Source organism: Poromitra crassiceps, assembly GCF_964638095.1.
Source record: "Poromitra crassiceps genome assembly, chromosome: 6".
NCBI classification, from domain to species: Eukaryota; Metazoa; Chordata; class Actinopteri; order Beryciformes; family Melamphaidae; genus Poromitra; species Poromitra crassiceps.
This window is the reverse complement of record NC_139627.1, coordinates 53,298,632-53,320,639: the sequence shown is the minus strand read 5'-3', so window position 1 is coordinate 53,320,639 and position 22,008 is coordinate 53,298,632. Positions and strand designations below refer to the sequence as shown.

At 42.8% G+C, this 22,008-nt stretch overlaps 3 protein-coding genes across 4 annotated transcripts in view; all 3 read right to left on the bottom strand.

Annotated features, from left to right (window-relative positions):
• ctdsp1 (CTD (carboxy-terminal domain, RNA polymerase II, polypeptide A) small phosphatase 1) overlaps positions 1–1,102 on the bottom strand; it is a 58,385-nt gene extending 57,283 nt beyond the window's left edge. For both annotated transcript variants that reach the window (XM_083638993.1, XM_083638994.1), the window contains exon 1: positions 742–1,102. In XM_083638993.1, coding sequence (XP_083495119.1) covers positions 742–814 — 73 coding nt within the window. In that variant the 5' untranslated portion in view covers positions 815–1,102. The remainder of the gene's footprint in view (positions 1–741) is intronic.
• A 4,645-nt stretch (positions 1,103–5,747) lies between these two features.
• On the bottom strand, positions 5,748–7,741 carry LOC310777975 (SPEG neighbor protein-like; the record flags this gene model as incomplete). Its single annotated transcript, XM_083638305.1, has 4 exons — positions 5,748–5,886; positions 6,026–6,167; positions 7,148–7,455; positions 7,635–7,741. 4 exons carry the CDS (start codon positions 7,739–7,741, stop codon positions 5,748–5,750), a joined length of 696 nt encoding a protein of 231 aa, XP_083494431.1.
• Positions 7,742–11,607: 3,866 nt separating this feature from the next.
• spegb (striated muscle enriched protein kinase b) overlaps positions 11,608–22,008 on the bottom strand; it is a gene marked incomplete at both ends in the record, with an annotated part of 58,536 nt that continues 48,135 nt past the window's right edge. Inside the window, 11 exons of the mRNA XM_083638843.1 lie at positions 11,608–11,863; positions 12,361–12,510; positions 12,881–12,956; positions 13,922–14,145; positions 15,057–15,296; positions 16,277–17,025; positions 17,239–17,273; positions 17,489–17,653; positions 18,121–18,243; positions 18,890–19,057; positions 20,848–20,964. Of these exons, the coding sequence (XP_083494969.1) occupies positions 11,608–11,863; positions 12,361–12,510; positions 12,881–12,956; positions 13,922–14,145; positions 15,057–15,296; positions 16,277–17,025; positions 17,239–17,273; positions 17,489–17,653; positions 18,121–18,243; positions 18,890–19,057; positions 20,848–20,964 (2,303 nt within the window). The remainder of the gene's footprint in view (positions 11,864–12,360; positions 12,511–12,880; positions 12,957–13,921; positions 14,146–15,056; positions 15,297–16,276; positions 17,026–17,238; positions 17,274–17,488; positions 17,654–18,120; positions 18,244–18,889; positions 19,058–20,847; positions 20,965–22,008) is intronic.

The following is a 22,008-nucleotide window of genomic DNA, read 5'->3' as shown; positions in this document are numbered from 1 at the left end:
GCATACAACAGTGATAGCCTACCATAGCAGAGCAACAACACCTATAGGCTACATTAAGGTCACAATTGTAACTGACTAAATAAACCACAGCCACAATAAGTCGTCATAGTAGAGTGTATCTTCATTGAATAGTGGCCCATTGTGAAATCTGTCCAGATAAAAGGCAGGACGTGTCTATTTCGAGGCTCATTAAGCTCATGTGGGTAAATCAGCCTGCTCTGTCTGCAGCATACAGAGATAAGGACTGAAGATAACTTGGCCATTTCAAAGTCCAAAACAATAACAGTGAACTGTCAAAATGCCTACGTGCAGTTTGGACCCCGCCCCCTTTTTATAGAGACCCACAAGTGTTTGATGTCTTGCTTTATTAAACGCTGCACACTTCATAAAGGCTTTGTCCACCACATGACATTTCTACATGCATGGAACTAGGTTTAAACCGAACAAGTTAAGTCTTTCTTTTATAATGCTGTAAGGCGGCTGATCGGCCGTGGATCAAGGCCTACCGCTCCGGCTAAACGGACTTCAAAGTTGCTGCGGGCTAGTCAGAAGGCAGATAACAAGTCTTATACGGTTACATACATGCGATCCACACGGTAAAAACACTCTTACGTTTGTTCTGAAAGCGACGTTTAACATTTCTGACACCGTGGCGTCCCCGCCGCTGTCTGGTGCCCCGCTGACATTGTCATGCGCAGCAGATAGAATAGCTCCAAAAACTTTTCCCAAAGTAAAACTCACCTTCCCCGCGACAAGCCGCGTTTTCCTCCTCATCTCTTGTGACTTGCGTGATTATCGACGACGAATGGTCCATTTAGATCCGTCACTCAAAAGGCACTGTGCGTGTTAATACTCTATACAAAAAACAAACAAATAGTCCGAGAGAGGAGTTATGGCAAAGAAAACAACATGTATCTTTTTGCCACTCCCTGTCTACATACGCGCATTCTGTGCGTAAAAACTCCAGAAACGCGCTAAACGGCAGCAACGCGTACGCAGGAGAGCATCTCGGTCCGAAATGGTTACAAAAATGCAACGGCTAAAACGAGTAAAAAAGTGTTACTTTGTTTCTAAATGGGCTTACGTTCAACAACTTCATCAATTTGACCATACTACAACATGGAACTTGACGGTTTCAAGGAAGCCCCATTCTTAAAGCCACAATGCAGGATGTGCAGGCACTGTGCAGCTGCTCTTTTCGCAAAATACAGGTCCGAACGTGCAGCTAGAGTTAAAGCGTTTACTTTCTTATGTCGTGTCATTGTAAGCTGTGAAGTCAGTGGCGACTAATAGTTTCTTGTTTTTTTTTAAACACAATTTCATTTGCGTGTTTATTAGCCCTACGTACTGCACACATCTTGAAATCAATGCGCCGTCACGCCCTACAGATCGATTTATAAATGCATTGAATTACATGCGTATGGGGAGTAGGCTATTTCTGGCGCGTCATGTTTGTTTAATACAGTAGTAGCAGGAAACCAAGACGTTGCCTGCTTTAAAGTTTGATCCAACTTTTTGACGGGTGACGGGGGGGGGAGCCTTGAAACCGGCCGGCGGCCGGGGCAAAAGAGGAAGTTAGGGACAGTCTTCAAAGTGCCCACACACACTGAAGTTGAAAGTCCCAAACTCTTTCCAGACGTCCCCATCTCTTTCAAACGACGTTCATGAAGTCCAATGTGGCCGTATTGAATTGTAATAGAGTAGGCCTACTGCAGGGATGACGTATTATTTATTTTTTGTAGGCTTACCCAGGGATCGCGGAACCGCCCGGGCCACCCGGGCCGCGGCCCGGGTACTTTTCAGTTCCCAAAAAAAAAAAAAAATTTTTTTTTTTTTTTTAGATTTTTTTTTTTAGATTTTTTTTTTTTTTTTTACAATTAAACCTCATTTACTTATTACACTCGACTGGTTGTTTTTCAGATGTGATGTGAATCTAAAGTGAACTAAACAAGTCAGATCCACTATAAATGTTTTTCAGTAGATGCTGTGATGTAGCCACAAGAAAGGTGCAATATTAATGTTTTTCAGGAGATGGCGATGTTGCTAGCTATAGGTTCTAAACAAGAAATGTGGTTCAAATGTTTACAGTAGTTTTCCTTTCTTGCTGCACTACAATGTTACAATGCTGTGAGACAGGCCCGGCGTTGGAGGGGGGCCTGACCGGGCCGGGCCCCCCCATTCCCTAAACTGGCCCCCCCATTCAATTTTTTTTTTTTTTTTTGTGTGTGCTAAAAACGTTTTTCCGTTTTTCTGTTTTAAAGTTTAAAACGGAATCTGGCTGTCATTAGGCATTGATTAACTGAATGCTATTGCTAACTGTTACTTTGAACCTCCATTTGCAATGATTCTGGCTGGATATTAATTAACTATTGTAATTTTGTCACAATGAATGCAATTTGTGCACAATGTGTAAATACATTTAATATTAATTGTTTAGGCCTATTTGTAAAGTCACAACACATTAGAGATGTGTGTAGTTCCTCATAGATTTAGCCTCTTCCTTTTGCTCTCAAATGCACCAGTTTGACGAATTTTACTTTAAAATGTACAAAATCTTCTTCCGGGGGAGAATCCCCCCGGACCCCCCTTGGCCCCCCCAAGCTAGGGGCAGGCCCCCTCTGTAATTTGGTTCTGGTGTGAGACGGAGCTAAACACAAAAGATGCAATATTAATAGTTTTTCATGAGATACTCAGTATTTAATATTAATACTAATAGTAATAATAGAAAAGGAGAAGATACTGAATAATGACATCACAACAGTATAATCCTAATGTTAATTTAAAATTAAATATTCTTCTAAATATGGATAAAAGTCCAAAAAACATAAAATTTTCTTCGGCGCTGCCGAGATTCCATTCCTTACAGCACCCCCTACTTAATAATAGTTCCAGCGCGGCTGCAAAAATATGGTGGCGCATTGTGTCAAGTGTACTGGCTCGGGGAACGGTCCGGCCCCCGGTCCCTTAGGTTTCTGACAATGTGGCCCCCTGAACAATTTAGTTGAATAGCCCTGCTGTAAAACCCAGTCGCCCTCATATTCTGGTTTATTTCAAGAAAAACATTTTGGCTAGTTGAAATTAATTGGCTCGTAACTTTAAAATCTAGCAGCCATATTGGCTGGTGATAAAAAAAAGTTGAATCTCAAACCCTGCAGTGAGAGCAGGTGGTGACATAGGAGTGAGTGAGAAAAGGAGCAAATATATGATTGTTAAGACTGAATACTGACATCACAACCGTCTAATCCTAATGTTAATTTAAAATGAGATATTCCTATATGAATCTGGCTTCAAACAACCAAAATCTTTATATGATGATAATAATAATAATCAATGATGGTGGTTCACAGACGTGTGTGTGTGTGTGGGGGGGGGGGCACGCCCCCCCGACGGGGGGACACGCCCCCCCGACACGCCCCCCGGCCCCCCCAAGTTCAGATGCGTTCCGCTATCCCTGGGCTTACCCAGAAATCGCCGCCATGCTGGTTCATAAGGGGAAAAGGCAATGGGATTTTTGTATGGGGATTTCGGTTAAATGCATGGAATGGTCTGTGGTTAACAAAAGTTTAACAACATGTTAAACATGTCAGCATCTATCTAGGACTATATAAAAGGGAGCAATTGGACTCATTGTGACATCATTGTCATGGGCATTGTGACATCATCAGTGACATCATAAGAGCAATTGTGATGTCATAGAGTAGGCGAGGCGGGGAGGAGGGGCATTATAGGGATTTAAAACACGCTATTTAACAAATTTGTATTTTTTTTTTTTTTTTGGGTTAAATTTCCCTTGCCCTTCCCTTTTCTCATTTATTCTTGCTTATCAATGTTTATTTGGTCATTTGTATTGATCCAGGGGAGAATAATAACCCAGTGTTTGGTGTTCTTATCTCGTTTTTCCCAATTCGAGAAGACATGTTTAAACTCCTCTTTTGGTTTGATGTTGATATAACCACATTCTTTCCTTTCATTCCTTGTTTTGTTTTTATTTAATGAAAATACCAATAAAAAATTGATAAAAAAAAAAAAAAAAAGAGTAGGCGAGGCCACGCAGCAGCCGAGCTGCATGCAAGCCCGCACAGCTGCAGCAAGTGGGCTCTATCTGTTTACATTTTTGTCCCACTGATGATGTCACAATGCCTATGACATCAGTGCCTATTAGTGATGTCATTATTGCCAGTGATGATGATATAATGCCAATAGAGCTAGCGAGGCCACGCAGCAGCCAAGCTGCGGGGTTAGCCTAGGGTTTCGGGCCGATAACCTAGCCTAGTTTAACCAAAATCCCCATACTAAAATCCCATTGCCTTTTCCCCTACAAACCTGAAGAAGTGCTACTTCCGGACTCATTCTGAGCTGCTGTACTCTTATTCATAGGCCTACTGTTAAGACCCCAGTGGTAATTTTCTGTTCAATTAGCCCAATCAATAGGCTAAGATATGCCCTCCCCCCTCAAAAAACATCTATTGAGGTAAGGATTATGGGCCCCTGGGCCTGAATGCATAAAGGGCCCCCTCATAGCGCACATGCACACAATTAAGGTCAGAATAATAAAGAGATACATTCACCTGCGTCCCAAGATTTCATCACAGCCACCTGAACACTCAAAGCCAACAGCACAATAACAAGAAATATATTCACCTGTATCCATTACAGATTACAGGTTCCAACATTAACTTTTTTGTCCACCATGTTCAAATTTGACTAGCCACTATATATATATATATATATATATATATATATATATATATATATATATATATATATATATATATATATATATATATATAAAATATATTAGTGGGGGGTTCCTAACTGGCGGACACCCCAGGGGAGCATGGGAAGAACATGCAAACTCCACACAGAAAGGCCCTTCTTGACGACCCCCACCTGGGCCATAGGCACTGAGGACATGGGAATAGGGACTGTGATCTCGATGAGGCTGTAGTGTAGGTAGGGCATTATACGAAACAACCTTTCTACCTTTTCTCCCTTGCTCTTCTGCGGCTATTATGCAAATGTACAGTTCTATATTGTATTTATTATCTTATTCTGGGACTCCACTAGAGTAGCTTTGCATGATTCACAGTTCAAAACACTCTTATTTATACACACTGTCTCTTTATGCAGCACCTCTATCTGTTCAGCCTCTGTCTGAAATGCTCAGCTTAGTTCCTGCCTCTGTTTTTGACATTGTGAGTGAGAGAAGGGTTTCAGGTATAATGGATGTAGTAACACTTCTGTTACAAACCATCTTTCTTCGGGGGACAGAGGCCTATCCATTTGTTTACTGTGGCTTAGCCTTCTTTGACCTTTGCACTCTCTCACCATATGTTGCATGTAAAGTTGGTGCTGCATGTCACTCTGGATATGAGACAGCCAGAGGTGTAACATAGAAAGGTTTATAATATATTAATGCAAATGTATTTTATTATTATAATTTTTCTATTATGATTTTTTTTTAATTACGTTGAAGAACATTGTATGTCTGCATGCAGTATACGTTCACATTACATCTATTTTTATGCCATCATCAGTCGCGAATAATTTCAGAAAACCCACTCCAAAAACAAGTGCTTAGCAAACATTTTCTTTACTTTTTATTGAGAGAAAAGTTAACGTTATGTACATCTTTGAACACAGAATCAAAGTTTTTTTCCCCCCTTGCGCTAAGAACAGAAACAGGCACACATACAAAAGGGCATTGGCTTGATGCCTTAGCAGTGTGGTGGACTTGAGAAGCTGCATCAGAAGATGTCGACACGGGCAAAGGACTGGTCTGTGCCCAGGTTGTTCTCCACAAACACCTCGTACTTCCCCGCGTCGGAAAGCTTCGCATTTTTGATGGTCAAGATGGTGTTGGTGTCTCCGACGTCGTAGAATACCCTGGAAGACCATGACATCATCACAATGACATCATCACAATGACATCGTCACCATGACATCATCTGCATCTCAACACACTTCATGCGAGAGATGAAGAATGCAGCCGTTTTCCGTCGGCATTTGAAACAACCTTACTTACCGGTTATCCTCCTCGATGTCGTCGCCATCTTTGAGCCAGCCGACATCTGGAGGAGGCTCCCCACTGATCCCAGCCTTCAGCACCACTGTGGTCCCTCTCTTGGTCTTCATGTTGTCTGGGCCTTTGGAAACTCTAGCAGGCGCTGGGGGCACATGAGGCAACATTCTCTCCATTAGCCATATGGAGAACCCCGCACACTGCATTCAATGTTGCCACCGTGTACCATGTTTTTCACTTTAGAAGCCCTAATATTGAAGCTGTTTATAGTATTATGATGCAGACGCAGAATGGGGCATTCCTCAGTTTATCCTCCATGAGTAACGACACTGATACTGGAGCTGCTAAGTTGTTTTCATGGGGTTGCTACTACTACTGCCTGCCCACTGGTGGATGTATTTGCTTAACATTATACCAACGTGAAAGACGCATGGAAGTATGTGGGCAGTGACGATAATAACGTACCTATTTACATTTGAAAATGGAGTATAATTGAGCCATAAAGCAACAAGGTGACTCAACCTATGATTACAATGTAACAATATGGCGAGGTTCCATTATAAGCCCTCCTCCGGTTTCTTACCTCACCAGCACAACTCTTTTCTCTCTCTCTCTCTCTCCCTCTCTCCCTCTCTCTCTCTCTCTCTCTCCCTCTCTCTCTCTCTCTCTCCTCCTCTCTCTCCCTCTCTCCCTCTCTCTCTCTCTCTCTCTTTCTCTCTCCCTCTCTCTCTCTCTCCTCCTCTCTCTCTCTCTCCTCCTCTCTCTCTCTCCTCTGTGAAAGATGTATTCATAATTATTGTTTTAAGGTCCTGTCCCTGTTTCAGGGACCCTTATTGCACTCAACAAAATAGCATTTTGGAGACACTGCTCAGCACTAAAGAAACGATAGAAGTAATATTTGGTACTAGGTGTCGGGATAGTTCTGATGAGATTTCTAACGCTGGCAAACATTAGCCATATGTCACCACCAGCCACATTTTGTAGCTGTGTTTTTCTGTTCTTCTCCATCTGCCAAGGAATTAAAGTGGCTGGTGAAAGTCCGAATGGCCAACTGACAAAACACGAGTTTAAAGAAAGAAAGTGTCAAGCAAACTACGCCGACAACTTAACACAGGCTGTACACACCCTCCACTAGAATACACGCAGATCCAGCTGTCTGTCCAAATGGGTTCTTAATGGTAACGGTGTATTTCCCCAGGTCAGCCAGCACCCCATCGCGGACCACAAGCGCCACGAAATCGGGGTCTTCAAAAACATAGCGGTACTTGGGACCGTCCTTGAGCTCTTTGCCGTCCTTGGACCAGACGATGAACGGGTCGGGGAAGGCGCTGACCCGGCACTCCAGCTTGGCAGCGCTGCCCTCCAGCAGAACCACGTCTTTCAGCTCCTGCAGGATCTTGGGAGGGCCTTTTTCTCGCAGCTCTTTACGCGACCTACGAGGCAAACGCAATCATGATGAAAGCAATACAGGCCACAAGTATTTCGTACATGAGTGACTGGTGAACCTGCACTGAACGTTCGCCGTCGGATTTATTCGCTTTTCTACGGCGAACTCTTAACATATTTTGCGCTCAAACTGCATGTGAATTGATGTCAGAAGAGATTGAGGTACCTGTGGCCCCGATATGAAGCCTGGATGCGAATAGCAGCCTCCTGGACCTGAGGATCGTTGATGTTCAGAGTGCACCCAGGAGGGGGTGCAGCCTTAGCTTTGGACATCTGCAGTGGTCAGAGCAGAATGTTACCAGTTACAATAAGGAAAATAAGACCAGGAAAAATGACTGACTTTAATCTCAGAAATACAATGGCTGTAATACGCTGTGACCACTGCAAGTCAGAAGGTCTCCAGATATGAGGAACATGGACAGAAGTTATGTAGATCAACTCGTACGTAAATACATGACCTTACTTACTGCATTGATTTTGTCCGGCCATAACCTCTCACATATCTTACCCTGAAGATGCTCCTGGAGATCCACTCCACTTCAGATCCACCCCGGAGTCAGCAGGCTTGAGACACGCCAGGCTTTATATCTCAAGGTCAGGAGGAGCCTTCTTGGTCCTCGGGGACCCAAGGCAGAAGAGGCATCACCCCCACATTCCTTCTCCTTCTTTGGACCTTCGTATGAGGAAATACTCAGCATGATCAGGCTGAGTGAAGATGAGCAGCAAATGCTACAGGGATGTTTGTCCATCCTTATATAGCCTTCACATCCAATACTCCCGAGAATGCTTAGAGCAGTTAATAGTTTTGTTAGTGGTCAGTCGGAAAAGATTGAAATGTGAGTACACACACACACACACACACACACACACACACACACACACACACACACACACACACACACACACACACACACACACACACAGAGGTGGCAGCCTAAAGGGGCATGCGCAGGGAGGGTCCATTAATGTAGCATGAAGTCATGGACCAATTGTGGTCCTCAAGTGCCCTTTTTATGTCCATCAGCCACTAGGAGCAGCAGAGAGCAAATCATGATGAGTAACTTTACATTCACAACAAATACAAGTTTAGGTCATGTAAAACATCAAACGATCCTTTCTGCAATAAAGACATTATGTGAAGTCATGTGACACAGATTGGGCTTAATTTGCAAGTCAACTTTCCATACTCTGGTTTCAACCAAGAACAAACCACTACATCATATTCATATGTTTATGTCACGTTTCCTTTATTATTCATAGCCTTAACAGCGGTCATGCCTATACCATGCCAGATTCAGATTCAGATCCTATACCATGCCAGATTCAGAGGTACAGAACACATGAGCAGAAGCTGCAACAAATGCAATCACTCAATAAATAAACAAAAAGCAAACACACGAAAAAGCAATCAAATTCATACAATCAAAATAAAGAACTAGTCATTCATTTAACAAACTATTTTCTTTTTGGGTCTAATATCCATCACATGAGGCACTGCAATACATTCCACCAAATATTGTATAGGATTTTGATACAAAATGGGGAGCTTTTGTCATCTTTTGCATTCAAAACCCTGCTGTCAGTTTACAAATAAATTAGTTGCGATAAAAGTTCATATGATTAAAGAACAGAATACATTGCAGAGGCATTTAGCGTTGTTATACAACATTGTATTCTCATGCGTATCTCCTGTTCTCATTCAAGTTTAATCTCCTTTTTGATTAGCTTCCATTCTGCAAAGGACAATGATTGAGCCAAGAAAGACAGATCAACTGCTGAAATCAATGGCAGCGATTAGGCAACAATAGCATTAGAATATGTATAATTAGTAAAATAATTTAATTGAATGACCAACAACTCCTACTGTATCTGTTAATACAAGGATTAAAACAACTCGTTAATTGTATGCATAATGCAGCGTTATGGGATGTCACTCAAGCAGACAGATCATTGTAATGTTTTGACAGTTGCTTCAAAATTAAATCCACAGCTGTGAGGAGAATCAGATACATTACACCAGCATATGCATTATGTTTGTAAATCCCGACTTAAAAAATCGATACATTCAACACAAACATTATCAAAAATCTGAAATTTGTGCAAATGCTTCTCGTGCAGATGTTAAAATTGGATTTGCCCTTGCTGGCAAAGCTATAAAAGAAACAATACAACTTATCTACACTATCAAATTCCCTTAAATACTGAATTAATTAATACTGGATGTAACAAATGACCAATGTATCGTTTATATTAGCCAATGTCATGTATAATGCCATTCTAAACTATTACATTTTTACCCATGCCTCCTTTCTTTGTCAAAGATATCTGTCATTTAACAAACTTTGTTCTTTGTTCTAAAAATCTAATAATACCAACTCCAAAGCAGTAGCTGTGATCAGTGTTGTACTCAAGTCACTATATCTGGAGTGTTCCAGTCCCATCAAACAGGAATCCCGAGTTACCGAACATGAGTGTGAATCCACATGTAGGTGGAACACATGTACCTGACCTTGCACAAAATTGAATAATGTTACAGTTATCAATATATGATGTCAAATTAGTCATTATTAATATAGCTATCAATATATTATGTCAAATTATTATGGCCTATTACAGAAAAGATTTGTCACGAGTCCTGAAAATTAGTCCAGGACTTGCACTCGCGTCCAATTCGACTTGACAACAACACTGGCTGTGACAGGTGAATATCCTCTCTGATTTAATGGAGAAGGCTGTTTTTTTTTTTATGCTAACTAATGCTAACTCTAACGGCACTTGTGAGGCACCGCAAGTTTCACCAATGGGATTGGAGAGTGATTGACTTTACCTTGGAAAACCTGATGTCTTACTCATGTCAAAGATAGATAGATAGATAGATGTCCCTGCATGGCTAAACAAACTGGCACCTTCACTGGGCTGGGTGGATGACAAGAAGACCTTCTAAGCTGAGTTGGAAGCTAATGTGTTGGGGGGTGTTGACGTCGTTTTGGGGTGAAGGCAACTCCCCAAAGTGCCTGCCAAGTGCCAACACACCTCAACAGTGTTGTATGCAGCCACTGACGCTGTCCTCATCGTCACTTTTGAATGGAGAAAAAATGATCAAATTAAATTAAATTAAATTAAATTAAATTAAATTAAATTAAATTAAATTAAATTAAATTAAATTAAAGCCTTTTAAAATTACCCTCCCATTTTGGGAACATTAGAGCAAAACATTTTGCATTGATCAAGTGTCCTATTCTAATAGCCCTTGTAGAGAATTCACCATTAAATCAGTTACTGTACACTCAAATAGATCCTTTTTTTTAAGCCCATTCCGGAACCGCTACAAATTTGACAATCGCTTGAGGTGCTATGGCAATATAAAAACTCAGTATAGCACAATTGACATTGCTCTAAGTTTGTAGGTTGCTGTTCATATTAAAAAATATATTTTGCATTCTAGGATTTAGTCCTCGATCTTGGACTTGCACAAAATTAGACATGATAGAATGGACTTCCATAGTCAATTAACATTACTGATGGTCGTTTGGCTGGTTGTCTTTGGGAACCATGGAGTTTCTGATGGTGAGATTCAGAGTGTAGATGTGTTACAATGGCAAAAGGCATCGCTTGTCTTCGAATTGAACGAGAATTGTGTTCTCGTTTGAATGCATGATGCATTTTCTCCTCACATGAAACATTTCCCCCCTCGACAACATCACAATTCAATAACAGCCATTTTTGGCCTGTTGATTGTCGGTTACCACAATATACCAGAATGTGTCGTCGCCATTCAGTTTCGAGATGCCAGTAAGACAGAAAGTAATACATCCAAAGTGTATGCAAAGGTACAAACATTGAGGTACTAACTTGGAGACGACATTCTGCCTCATATGCACAAAGGTCCAACCGTAGAAAGAAATGCAATCAAGCTCTGGTAACATTGCAACATTTCCCTCAGGGCTTGAAAGCTTTCTTTCAGATTTTCTTAGAAAACCAGTATGGCCTCTCAAAAAGAAGTGAGGTCTTTGTAGGTCAGAGCCAATGCTGGTTTCTTGTGTCCTCCAACCAACCAAGACCAACAACTCACACCTCTTGGCGCAAAGTCTCGTCTCTCTCTCCGAGTCCTGCAAACTGGTGTCCAGGAGCCTGTTTTTTCACTGGGTGACAGGTGGGGTGGGGGAGGTCGGCATATTTGGCATGATGGGGCTTGTGGGGGTTTGTGGCGAACTCTGGTAGGAGCGTAGGAGAACTTTGTGCTTGGTGGCCACGTGCTCTCGCCTGTGCTGCTGGTCGGCCAGGAATTCCTTGAGACGGGTTGTGGTGAAGGTGAGGGTCTGCCTTCGAAGTCGCATCAGGTAGGCATCTTGGAGCCAGGAGTTATTGAAACAGTCCTTGATGGATGGACGGGCCCTGGGGACGAGCACAATTTCAAGGCCCAAATATTTTCATGATTGCCGTAGCCTTTGTGATAATACCAAGAAATGGCGGAAGAAGCGTCTGTACAGACTTAACTTCCTATTTAATGATTGCAGTACATCATTTCTTCTACATGCACATACACACACACATTTCTTCATCAGTATATTCTTGTGTGTGGATATATATATATATATATATATATATATATATATATATATATATATATATATAAATATATAATCTGAGAGTCAGCTTGCGCATTAACGAAGTAATTGATTCATTTGTATCAAGTAAACGTTTCGGTGGTTGTAAAACCAGGTCTCCAGTTCTAAGTTAATGGTAGGTGATCAACCAGCAAACATAAAAATGATCAAAACATACAAATGTATATAGACAAATAATGTTTTTTTTTTTTAACATGGCAATCCAAGCCAGAGATTGTGTGCTATATGGACATTACACATTGAACATGCTCATGTTCATCTTACCAAGGGTAGCTACAGAGGATCTTCTTGAGGAACAGAGAGGCACTTTGAGACACATTCTGGTAGAGTTTAGAGAGGTCGAACTTTGCTGAGTGGATCCTGGACTCAGTCTCCTGAGGATCGTTCTCCAGGAAAGGCGACCTCCCGCTCAACCTGGAATATCAAGGGAGAATTTAGAAATACAACAGTGTCAACGATGCAGATTTCTTGAACTATAGTGTGCAATGCACAATAAGAATACACAATCATATTTTGATCACATAAAATACAGCCGGCTAGGCTGGTTCATGAAAATAGAACAGTATTTTGTTTGGGGAATAATAATAAACATGGTGTCAGCACCATATAAACTCTGAACATCAAAGAACTGAAGAGCACTACATTTCCTATATGATAAAAGGCATCCGTGCAAATACAACTCACAATTCTGCAATCTTCTTACTTGACCTAAAGAATACTTGAAGATGTTCTATTTCAAGAAGAGGACTTACTGGGTGGAACCTGTGGAAGCTGCAGTACTCACATGATGAAAGTCAACACGCCTATGCTCCAGATGTCAGCTGGAGGGCCCACCACATCCCCTTTCAACATCTCCGGAGCTAGAAGGAGATGACAGGAAGATGAATGTCACGTCAACGCACAATCTCTATTCATCCCACGCAGAACTATAATTATGTCCAGAGATCGTCTTTAGCACGAGAGACAACCTATAGTTTATGACTTAACTGCATTTGGGGCATGTGTCATTACGTGTTGCTGTTTGAAATGCTTTCTGAAATGTGTAAATGAACAGTTTTAGTGAGTTTACTTATATCCTCGAGAGGACGCAGCCAGTGTATGCTTAAATATAACAGTTCCACACAGGCCCGGCGCCACGAGGGGGCCTAAGGGGGCTTGGCCCCCTCAGTTAAATTTTCGGCCCCCTCACTTGAATTTTTTTTTTTTTTTTTTTAAAGAATAGTTAATCTATAAAGGCCAGTTAGGCAATGTTTGTACCTGACATGTTTAGGCTGCTGTTTCTGCAGTCTTCATCAAATTTGATCAGTTTAAGTTAATTACAGAGGGTCAACAAAAGCAAAGATGTATATTCTTTTTGATTTTGAAATGTTGTTTGGGTTGCCTCAATAATTATTTAAAATGTTCACCCCTAATTAAAGGTGCAGTAAGTAGGCCTGAGAGTTTTAGTTGAAAATTGAGATGCAAAGATTATGAGCAACTATTAAACCTAAGATCTTTTTCTTTCTTTTTTTAATCTACAAGAGTTATTGCTCAATACCAACAACTCAACAATTACTTTTGCCAGTTGTACAGTATTTTGCATCATGATATATTCCCTCGTCACTAGATCGCTGCTTTAATGAGCTATAGCTTACTTGTCTATACTGTGAGAATGGCTCTTCAGAATGCCGTCTGCCATCTAAATTCCTTCCTATCTAAATTCCAGTGAGTTAATCTAGGGGCTATCGTCAAGATCAGAATTTCTTCACAGAGTAGGACTCGGATTGAACTGTGCATCTTCATCCCTATATGATTCCCAACAGTTTATGAAAACCAGGACTCTTACACATGTACTCCAGTGTTCCAATAGGAGGGCTGAACTGCTTGAGGAAGAGAGGGTTGAAGTTCTGGGCACTGCCAAAGTCAATGATCTTGATGACGTTCATGTAGGTGACAATGATGTTCTCTGGCTTGATGTCCAGGTGGAGGATGCGTCGGGTGTGGAGGTAGTCCAGCCCCTGGAGGATCTGGATGATGTAGGCCACCACGTCATCCTCCGAGTAGCGAAATCTGAGCGACACCAGAGAAGAATGGGTTGTGTTTGTTAAATGATCATAATATTTTAAAGGAATTTACGCCTATTGATATTGTAACTAGAAATAACCGCCTTGTGGTTGCATGCCTCCGCCAACAAGTCAAGTTGTAGTCTACATCCATGTCTGTCCAGACTCATATTACAAGCACAAATACATTGAAGCCCACAACGTAGTGGTGTGGCCCTTCAGCCTTATGGCACTTTAAGCAATGTTTGGGGGTATCTCAACAACACAGCTAATCATTTTCAACATGGAAAATTGTCCTACCCCTGCCCTACCCCTAAAGCACCCACATCCCCCCAGCACCTCCGCCTAGCCACCCCTCAAACCCCAACTTTCTATGACCTTCCTATCCCTAGCTATGACCCCTTTCTCCTAGCCCCACCCCCTTCCCTTACCACACCCCCTCCCAACACCCACACCCACTACCCACCCCTCGAACCCCGACTCTCTATGACCGTCCTATCCCTACTTATGGCCCGTTTTCCCCAGCCCTGCCCATTCCTTGAGCCTTCCTTTGAGCATACAAACACAGTAGCCACATGTCCACAGATAGAAGTTAGACTGTGTGTACAAGTGATTTAATGAGACAACAACTTTCCCCACTGTTGAAGGAATGTCTTCAACAAAATCCGAGGTCAGGTGACATCACAAGGGGTGTTCCCGACCTTTGACATTGGAAATTCCTTGTTTCCAAATACTGAATGCGATATGACTACACTACTTTGACGACGACTTGACTGCCTAGTGATCTCTGGGAAGTGTAGTGCAAAAACACCAAAACAAGTTATTTTCCTTCATCCTCTCATTCACTATAACAGGAAACCAGGTAAACCATCAGGTAAGCACCAATTTCTTACAGAAAGTATGGCTGTTTGTCTCTACCTGTCTATGAGGCTGTAGAGCAGTTCCTTCCCACTGCAGCACTCGGAGATGAGGACCAGGTAACGTGGTGTGACGTAGGCCTCGTGCAGAGCCATGATCTTCTCATGGTGAAGGGACTTGAGGATATCGTACTCCTGCAGCACCGACTGCTTGTTGTCGCCCTCGTACGGGACGATCTTAGCCATGAACAGGTTGCCTGTGGCGTTCTCCCGGCACTCCCGGATCACGCCAAACCGACCCCTGTGTGATGAGGAACAAGTGAAGGGCTCCTTCACAAAATGCTATAAATCCAATAAATGGGAAAATATTTTACATAATATATCTTATCTTAGCATTTGACATTATATCTTTTGATATATGTACTTTGGAAAATCTAAAGTAGAGGGTGCTCTTTGGTACGGAGTCAATACGTCAGGGAGGAAACTCATAAGCCTGTAATCCAGTTAGAAACATACCAAATACACACGTTTTAGCCTTGTTCTTCATCAAAATAAGCACAGCAGAACATTCACACCCCATTTACACCTGGTTTGTAAATGTGACCTGTATCCGGATAAGTCATCTGGATGTTTTCTGGATAAGGAAAAATGCATGCTAATGCAAGCATCGTGATCAGGATGTGATCAGAACTTCCTGACCACATCTGGAGGTAGTCTGGCTCACATTGTGTTCAGATCTTTTACACCCCATTTACACCTGGTTTTTAAATGTGACCTCTATCCGGATAAGTTATCTGGATGTTATCTGGACTGGACAAGGAAAAATGCATGCTAATGCAAGGTGTAAATACATCGTGATCACGATGTGATCAAAACTGCCTGACCACATCTGGAGGTAGTCTGGTCTCACATTGCGTTCAGATCTTTTACACCCCATTTACACCTGGTTTTTAAATGCGACCATCATCCAGATAACTTATCCAGCTACAGGTCGCATTTAAACACAAAGTTTAAATGGGATGTTAGAGTATCAAACAGACTCTAGGCTTTTTACTTTATGCATGAAGAGTGCCATTGATTTCCTTTCCTTTCTCAAGTTCTAAATTCATTCATCAAAGTTATGCTTTCAAAAATGAACCATAACTCTTAGAAGCCTTTAAATACTTTATGCTTGTTTTCAAGCTACGTAGTTGCCAAGCCAACCCAAATACTTCACAATCGATCAGTTTTGCGTGAATGAATTACCGGTATATATATTTGACTGCTATTGTGAATCATTACCTGGCTTTCTCATCCATGAAGGTGTAAGGTTTCTGGGGAACTCCCTGGCGCAGAGATCCCTCTCCGGGCTTCCCCAAGGGTGTCCTGCGTCCCGAAGGTGTGGCCCGCCCGGATGGGGTGACCCGTCCGGATGGGGTACCACGGCTGTCCCCTCCCTGCACCACTGGTGTCAAGCTAGACACCAGCACCACAGGCGGGGAGACAACGGGAGCGGCAGAGGGGGCGCCGGTTGCCGGGGGCGCGGCAGCTGGGGAGGGGGGCGTGACACGAGCTGACGCGGCCGGAATGTACATGGGCACAGAGGAAATAGGTTTGCCCATGACGGGGGCGGCTGACGCCGCGGGCGGAGGGGGGGTTTTGGTCATGGGGGGGACAATATTGACAGGACTCTGGGGTTTAGGCAGGACCACAGGGGGAGGTGCCAGCCTGGTCTGGGGTTTACCCACGCTGATGGTAAGAGTGGTCTTGGCTTTGGCTGGCACGGCGGGTTGTGCAGGAGCTAGGTGGGCGGGGGCTGTGCTAACCGGCACAGGGGCAACGGGAGGGCTAGCAACAGTTTGCACAGCGGGTTTGATGGGTGTGGGAGAAACAGATTTGGCCTCCGATCCAGGAGGAGGCGATGTCGAGGCGGTGGGAGGAGCAGGTTGGGCAGATGACGATGTGGGTGTTTTACTAGGAGCGGGTTTAATGGGAGGCACGGTCATGGATGACATCATCACCACAGGGGGAGCAGGAGCAGCAGGGACAGTCTTGACCACCAGAGGGGGAGCAGGAGCAGCAGCAGGGACAGTCTTGACCACCACAGGGGGAGCAGGAGCAGCAGCAGGGACAGTCTTGACCACCACAGGGGGAGCAGGAGCAGCAGCAGGGACAGTCTTGACCACCAGAGGGGGAGCAGGAGCAGCAGCAGGGACAGTCTTGACCACCAGAGGGGGAGCAGGAGCAGCAGCAGCAGGGACAGTCTTGACCACCACAGGAGCAGTGGATTTAGCTGGTTCTATTGAGGGACAAGGACAAGGAGGATACATCTCATGGACTTGTTATGAAGAAACATCATAAAGAACAGTTTGGGTGTAGAAACGGTAAAACCTCATCAATCTTAGGAGCACTTTTCAAGGACATGCATCGGTCTGGTCACAAGGGGTAAACTGAAAATTGCGACCCAGCTGAAATAAAGATGTAGTCGTAGATTTAATTTTCGATGGTACATACCTGAGGCGTCCAGGCATACGATCTCTGAGAGGTTACTGTAGGGGCCTTGGCCGGCTTTATTGACGCATGCCACCCTGAATCTGAAGGAGCCCCCTGCTGGCAGGTCAACCACATTGTAATAACAGTCTGCCACTCCTGTCGCCACGATTAGCCAGTTATTCTCACCTGGGGAGGAAAAAAGGGCCAGTGTGTCCATGTTATAACATCAGGTCACCATCCACCCACTGACATGAACCTACTACCCCCCCTCCCCCCATCACATGTCAATATGTCAGATATATTGAACTGCACCGCTGATTTTTGTGTGATTGTCTTTCTGTATTGTTTTTGTCTTCTGAATGATGTGAGCGCTACGCTGCATACTCACACCAAGTCAAATTCATCGTATGGAATCTGATTAGCTACTGTGGCAATAAAAGTGAATCTGAATCGGAACGTTTACGTGCTCCTTTAGTTCACATTCATGACCTTTGGGTCTATGTATTGTAACCCGTTCAAAAAAAAAACTAGTAAAATATGACCGCTAGGGGTCTCAAATCTAACCAAAACCAGCGGTGGACGCCTGACAAAAGTGCCATTTGCCCGTACTAAAAAATAAACAATAAACAATAAATGATTGTGAATGAACTGACCCTCTGCTCTCCTCTCCAGAGAGTAGGTGCAGGGGGCCATGGTGTCTGAGGGGCTCCACAGCACCAGAGCTGTGTTGTTATACTTCTGAGGAATCTCGGGGGTCCCAGGACGATTAGGCAGACCTGTGACAGTAAAGAGGGGTTACACTAAACAATATTAACACATGCCATCCTATCTTTTCACCAGTTTCCTGGTGAGACCGTGGGCGCTTCCATGACACCCTCCTTCCCTGTTTCCAGCTGCCGGTTGCCTGTTTCCGCCCAGGACCGTTCATAGCAAAAGAGACTGAAAATAATCATAATAATTGTTGTGACTTTGACAACCGCTGAGAATCATGGGAAACGTAGGTCCAGGAATAAGGTGAATAATCACTAATACAGCAACTATGTAACAATATTAACACATGCTATCGTATCTATAATCACTAATACAGCAACTATGTCCATCATCTGTTACTCTCAGGCTCTTACTTGGCCTGTAGTTTGCTTCTCGTTTGTCTCCTCTTCCACCTCTCTCTCTCCCCCCCCTCTTTCTTGTCTATATGAGGGCAGGGTTGGTGGGGTCTGCCACACACACAGTATGACACTACACTGATACCTAGTAGGCTATAGATTACATTCATGCATTGAAAAGTCAATTTAGAACCATTTCCAGCGATGCACAGTTGACAGTATCTGAATTGTCCTGATATGGTTTGTTGCTCCTCACAGATGAACACAAAAGCTATAGGCATGATTTGCAAATGGGTTTTGAGCCGTGTGGGCTTACGAGCGAGCGAGATGGTGCAGGAGCTGGTGATGGCAGCCAGGGGGTTTGTGGCCACACACTCATAGAGCCCTGCATCCTTCTTGGTGGTCTGCATGATCATCAGCAGCTGCCGGCCATCCGGGCAGGAGATCATGTTCATCCTGGCATCAATCTCCAGGGGCTTCTTATCTGAGGAGACAAGTGGAAAAAAAAACGTCCCCTGAAAAAAGAAAAACTATCTTTTGCTCAGAGACAGGATAATGATTGCTTTATATTGTTTATGACAAATAATGTAGAAAAAGAGGGAGTTGACTTGTCTTTAAGATAAGATAACAGACAGATAAAAAAAAGTGTTGGGTGTTATTAGAAGTAAAGTGCACACATCCTGGTGTAAGAATTTTCTACCCCTGTTTTACAGCGATACTGTATTTTTTATTTTAAACATGTATATCATTGAGACACAGCGTCTCATTCTCCAGAGAGACCTGGTCAGACAGCAGCAGCGATACACACAAGTTACAGACGGACATTTCAATGTTCAATATGGGGACAAGTTAGTGCTAATTATGACTGATATACAGATCCTTTCCAAAAAATTAGAAATATCTTGGAAATACCATGGATGACCATGGGCTTCAGAGGATTGTCAAGCAAAGACGATTCAAAAATTTGGCAGAGATTCAGAGGGAGTGGACTGAGGCTGCTGGAATCAGTCATAACTGAGAAGTAACTGCTGGTTTTCTGGCGCTGTCGGCCAAAATTATGAAAAATGAAACAAATAAAGGCTAGAAATATTTAACTTTGTGTGTAATGAATCTATAATCTATTAAAGTTTCACTTTTTGAAAGGAATTATGGAAAAAAACTAAACTTTTCCATGATATTCTAATTTTTTGGAAAGGATCTGTAAGTGGTCAATATGTCTGCACCCATGCACCCAGTACTAATTTCTGCACATGTATTGTTATTAGCAAATGCTGGGATTGTGAATATATATCTGTGATACCAGCAGCTAGGTAACACGGTCTTATTTAAAATTGAGATCTTACAGTCTGTGATAAGGTTAAATATCTTGGACATTTTATTACAGAACAAATGTCAGATGATGATGATATTTACAGGCAATGCCACAAAATGTATGCACAAGCAAATAGCCTGTCACGAAAGTTTAGCATGTGTATGGATGGAGTGAAGGTGTCTCTGTTTTAGAGCAATACTGCACACCACTCTATACTGCCCACTTGTGGTCAGATTACAGGAGGGCGAGCATGCATAGACTTCAGGTGGCATATAATGATTCCAGGAGGATTCTTGCTCAGGAGACCTAGATGGAGCTCTGCAAGTGAGATGTTTGTGACGGACGTCTGGTCACCTTACTGTGGTGGCACTGGTGCAGTTCTCTTCTATGAAGGCTACACTGTATATTTGTTTTTTGACTGCTTGTGTGGTTTTTCTTAATGTTCTGTGTTGTGTTTTATATGGACCTTTTTTTCCCCCCAATATTTTATTTTTCAATTTTCAGAATACCAAAAAACAAAAACAAACAAACTCAGACACAGGAAAAGAAAAGAAAGAAAAAGCATACATATATTATCGACATTCCAATATTACAACGTGGTGCTACCAGCCGCATAAGGTGCTTATGTGCTTGTAAGATATGTTGTGCATGGGATCCCACACAATGGGTCCATGAGATACTAGCTGTGCGAGTCACCTGTCGCGTGTTTTATGGACCTTGAGTCTGAAATAAAGTCTTGATTGATTGATTTTGTTTTATTGATTTTTTTTTGCTTTTCTGCCTTTATTTAAATAGGACAGCAGGCAGACAGGAAAGGTGGGGAGAGAGAGAGAGAGAGAGGGGGGATGACATGTGGCAAAGGACCTCGGGTCGGATTTCGAACCTGCGTCGCGCGTGTTAAGGACCGAGCCTCCGTCGTACGCGTGCTACCTGGTGAGCCACCAGGATGCACGATTGCTTACCTTTCATCCAGGTGATGTTGGGGTGGGGGCTGCCTGCTGGCAGACAGCTGAGAGTGACTGGATCTCCTTCCAGCAGGACATGGTCTCTCAGCTTGATGTGGAACACAGGAGGGAAGTCTAGGAGGCAGACACATTGATTAGATCATTCAAACAAATTGTAAGGGTCAACTTAAAATGTATGATTTATTGTACGCAGCAGAGGGGGGTTTTCCTCCTCTATTTTCTAGAAGAGATTCCAAAACGAGTTTCGAGTTGCGGGCCGGGGGGAAGGCACACTCTGGTTCCAGATGCAATAAAGTGTAATTTAATTTAACGCTATTTGACAACAGTTTCGGGCTAGACTTTGTCATGTCTCATACAAACACAGTGCAAGACAGCCATTATAAAGACAGGTGGGCTGATTGAATGGAGGACACCTGTCTTGTGAAAGCACACCTGAGTGTGATTACAATGACATCATAGGATCAGTCATGCAGTAATAGGCTACATTTTCGGTACTGGCGCAGATTAATCAAAACATTGATGTCACAGGTAGGCTGTATACCATAATATATCATGAATCTATGTGAATAAATAGATTTATATAAATAGTAATCACAGCCTAATGCATAGAGATAAATCCTGAAACCTTCTCACAACAGTTGTAGACTAAGCCAGTGGTTTTAAAAGTGGGGTCCCCAGCAAAAAGGGGGGATAATCTATTTTCACTATAATTCCATGCCATCCATAAGTAACACAATCTAAGCTAGTGTAGAAGTGAGTAACTAGGCTAATAATAACCATAACAGCACAAATAATTGACAAAAATCTTGAAATAAATATACAGTATTTACTCTGAGAAATGAAATAATGAGAAAAGGAGCAATTATTGATGGTTAAAACTGAATAATGTTCAAAGCAGACTAGCTGGGGAGCTATCAGCACGCACACTCACCGGATAAAAAGTTTTAGGTGCAAGGCACAAGAGTTTCCATAGAGCAGTAGAGAGTGCTGGCTCCTTCTCTCTACTGCTCTATAAAACTGAATAATGACATCACAACAGTCTAATCCTAATGCTAATTTAAAATGAGATATTCCTCTAAATCTGTCTTCAAACTGCAAAAGAGAAAAAAAAAACGCCCAACCTCCCCTGTTTCCAAGCTTACCAGCCGCCACTGGTAC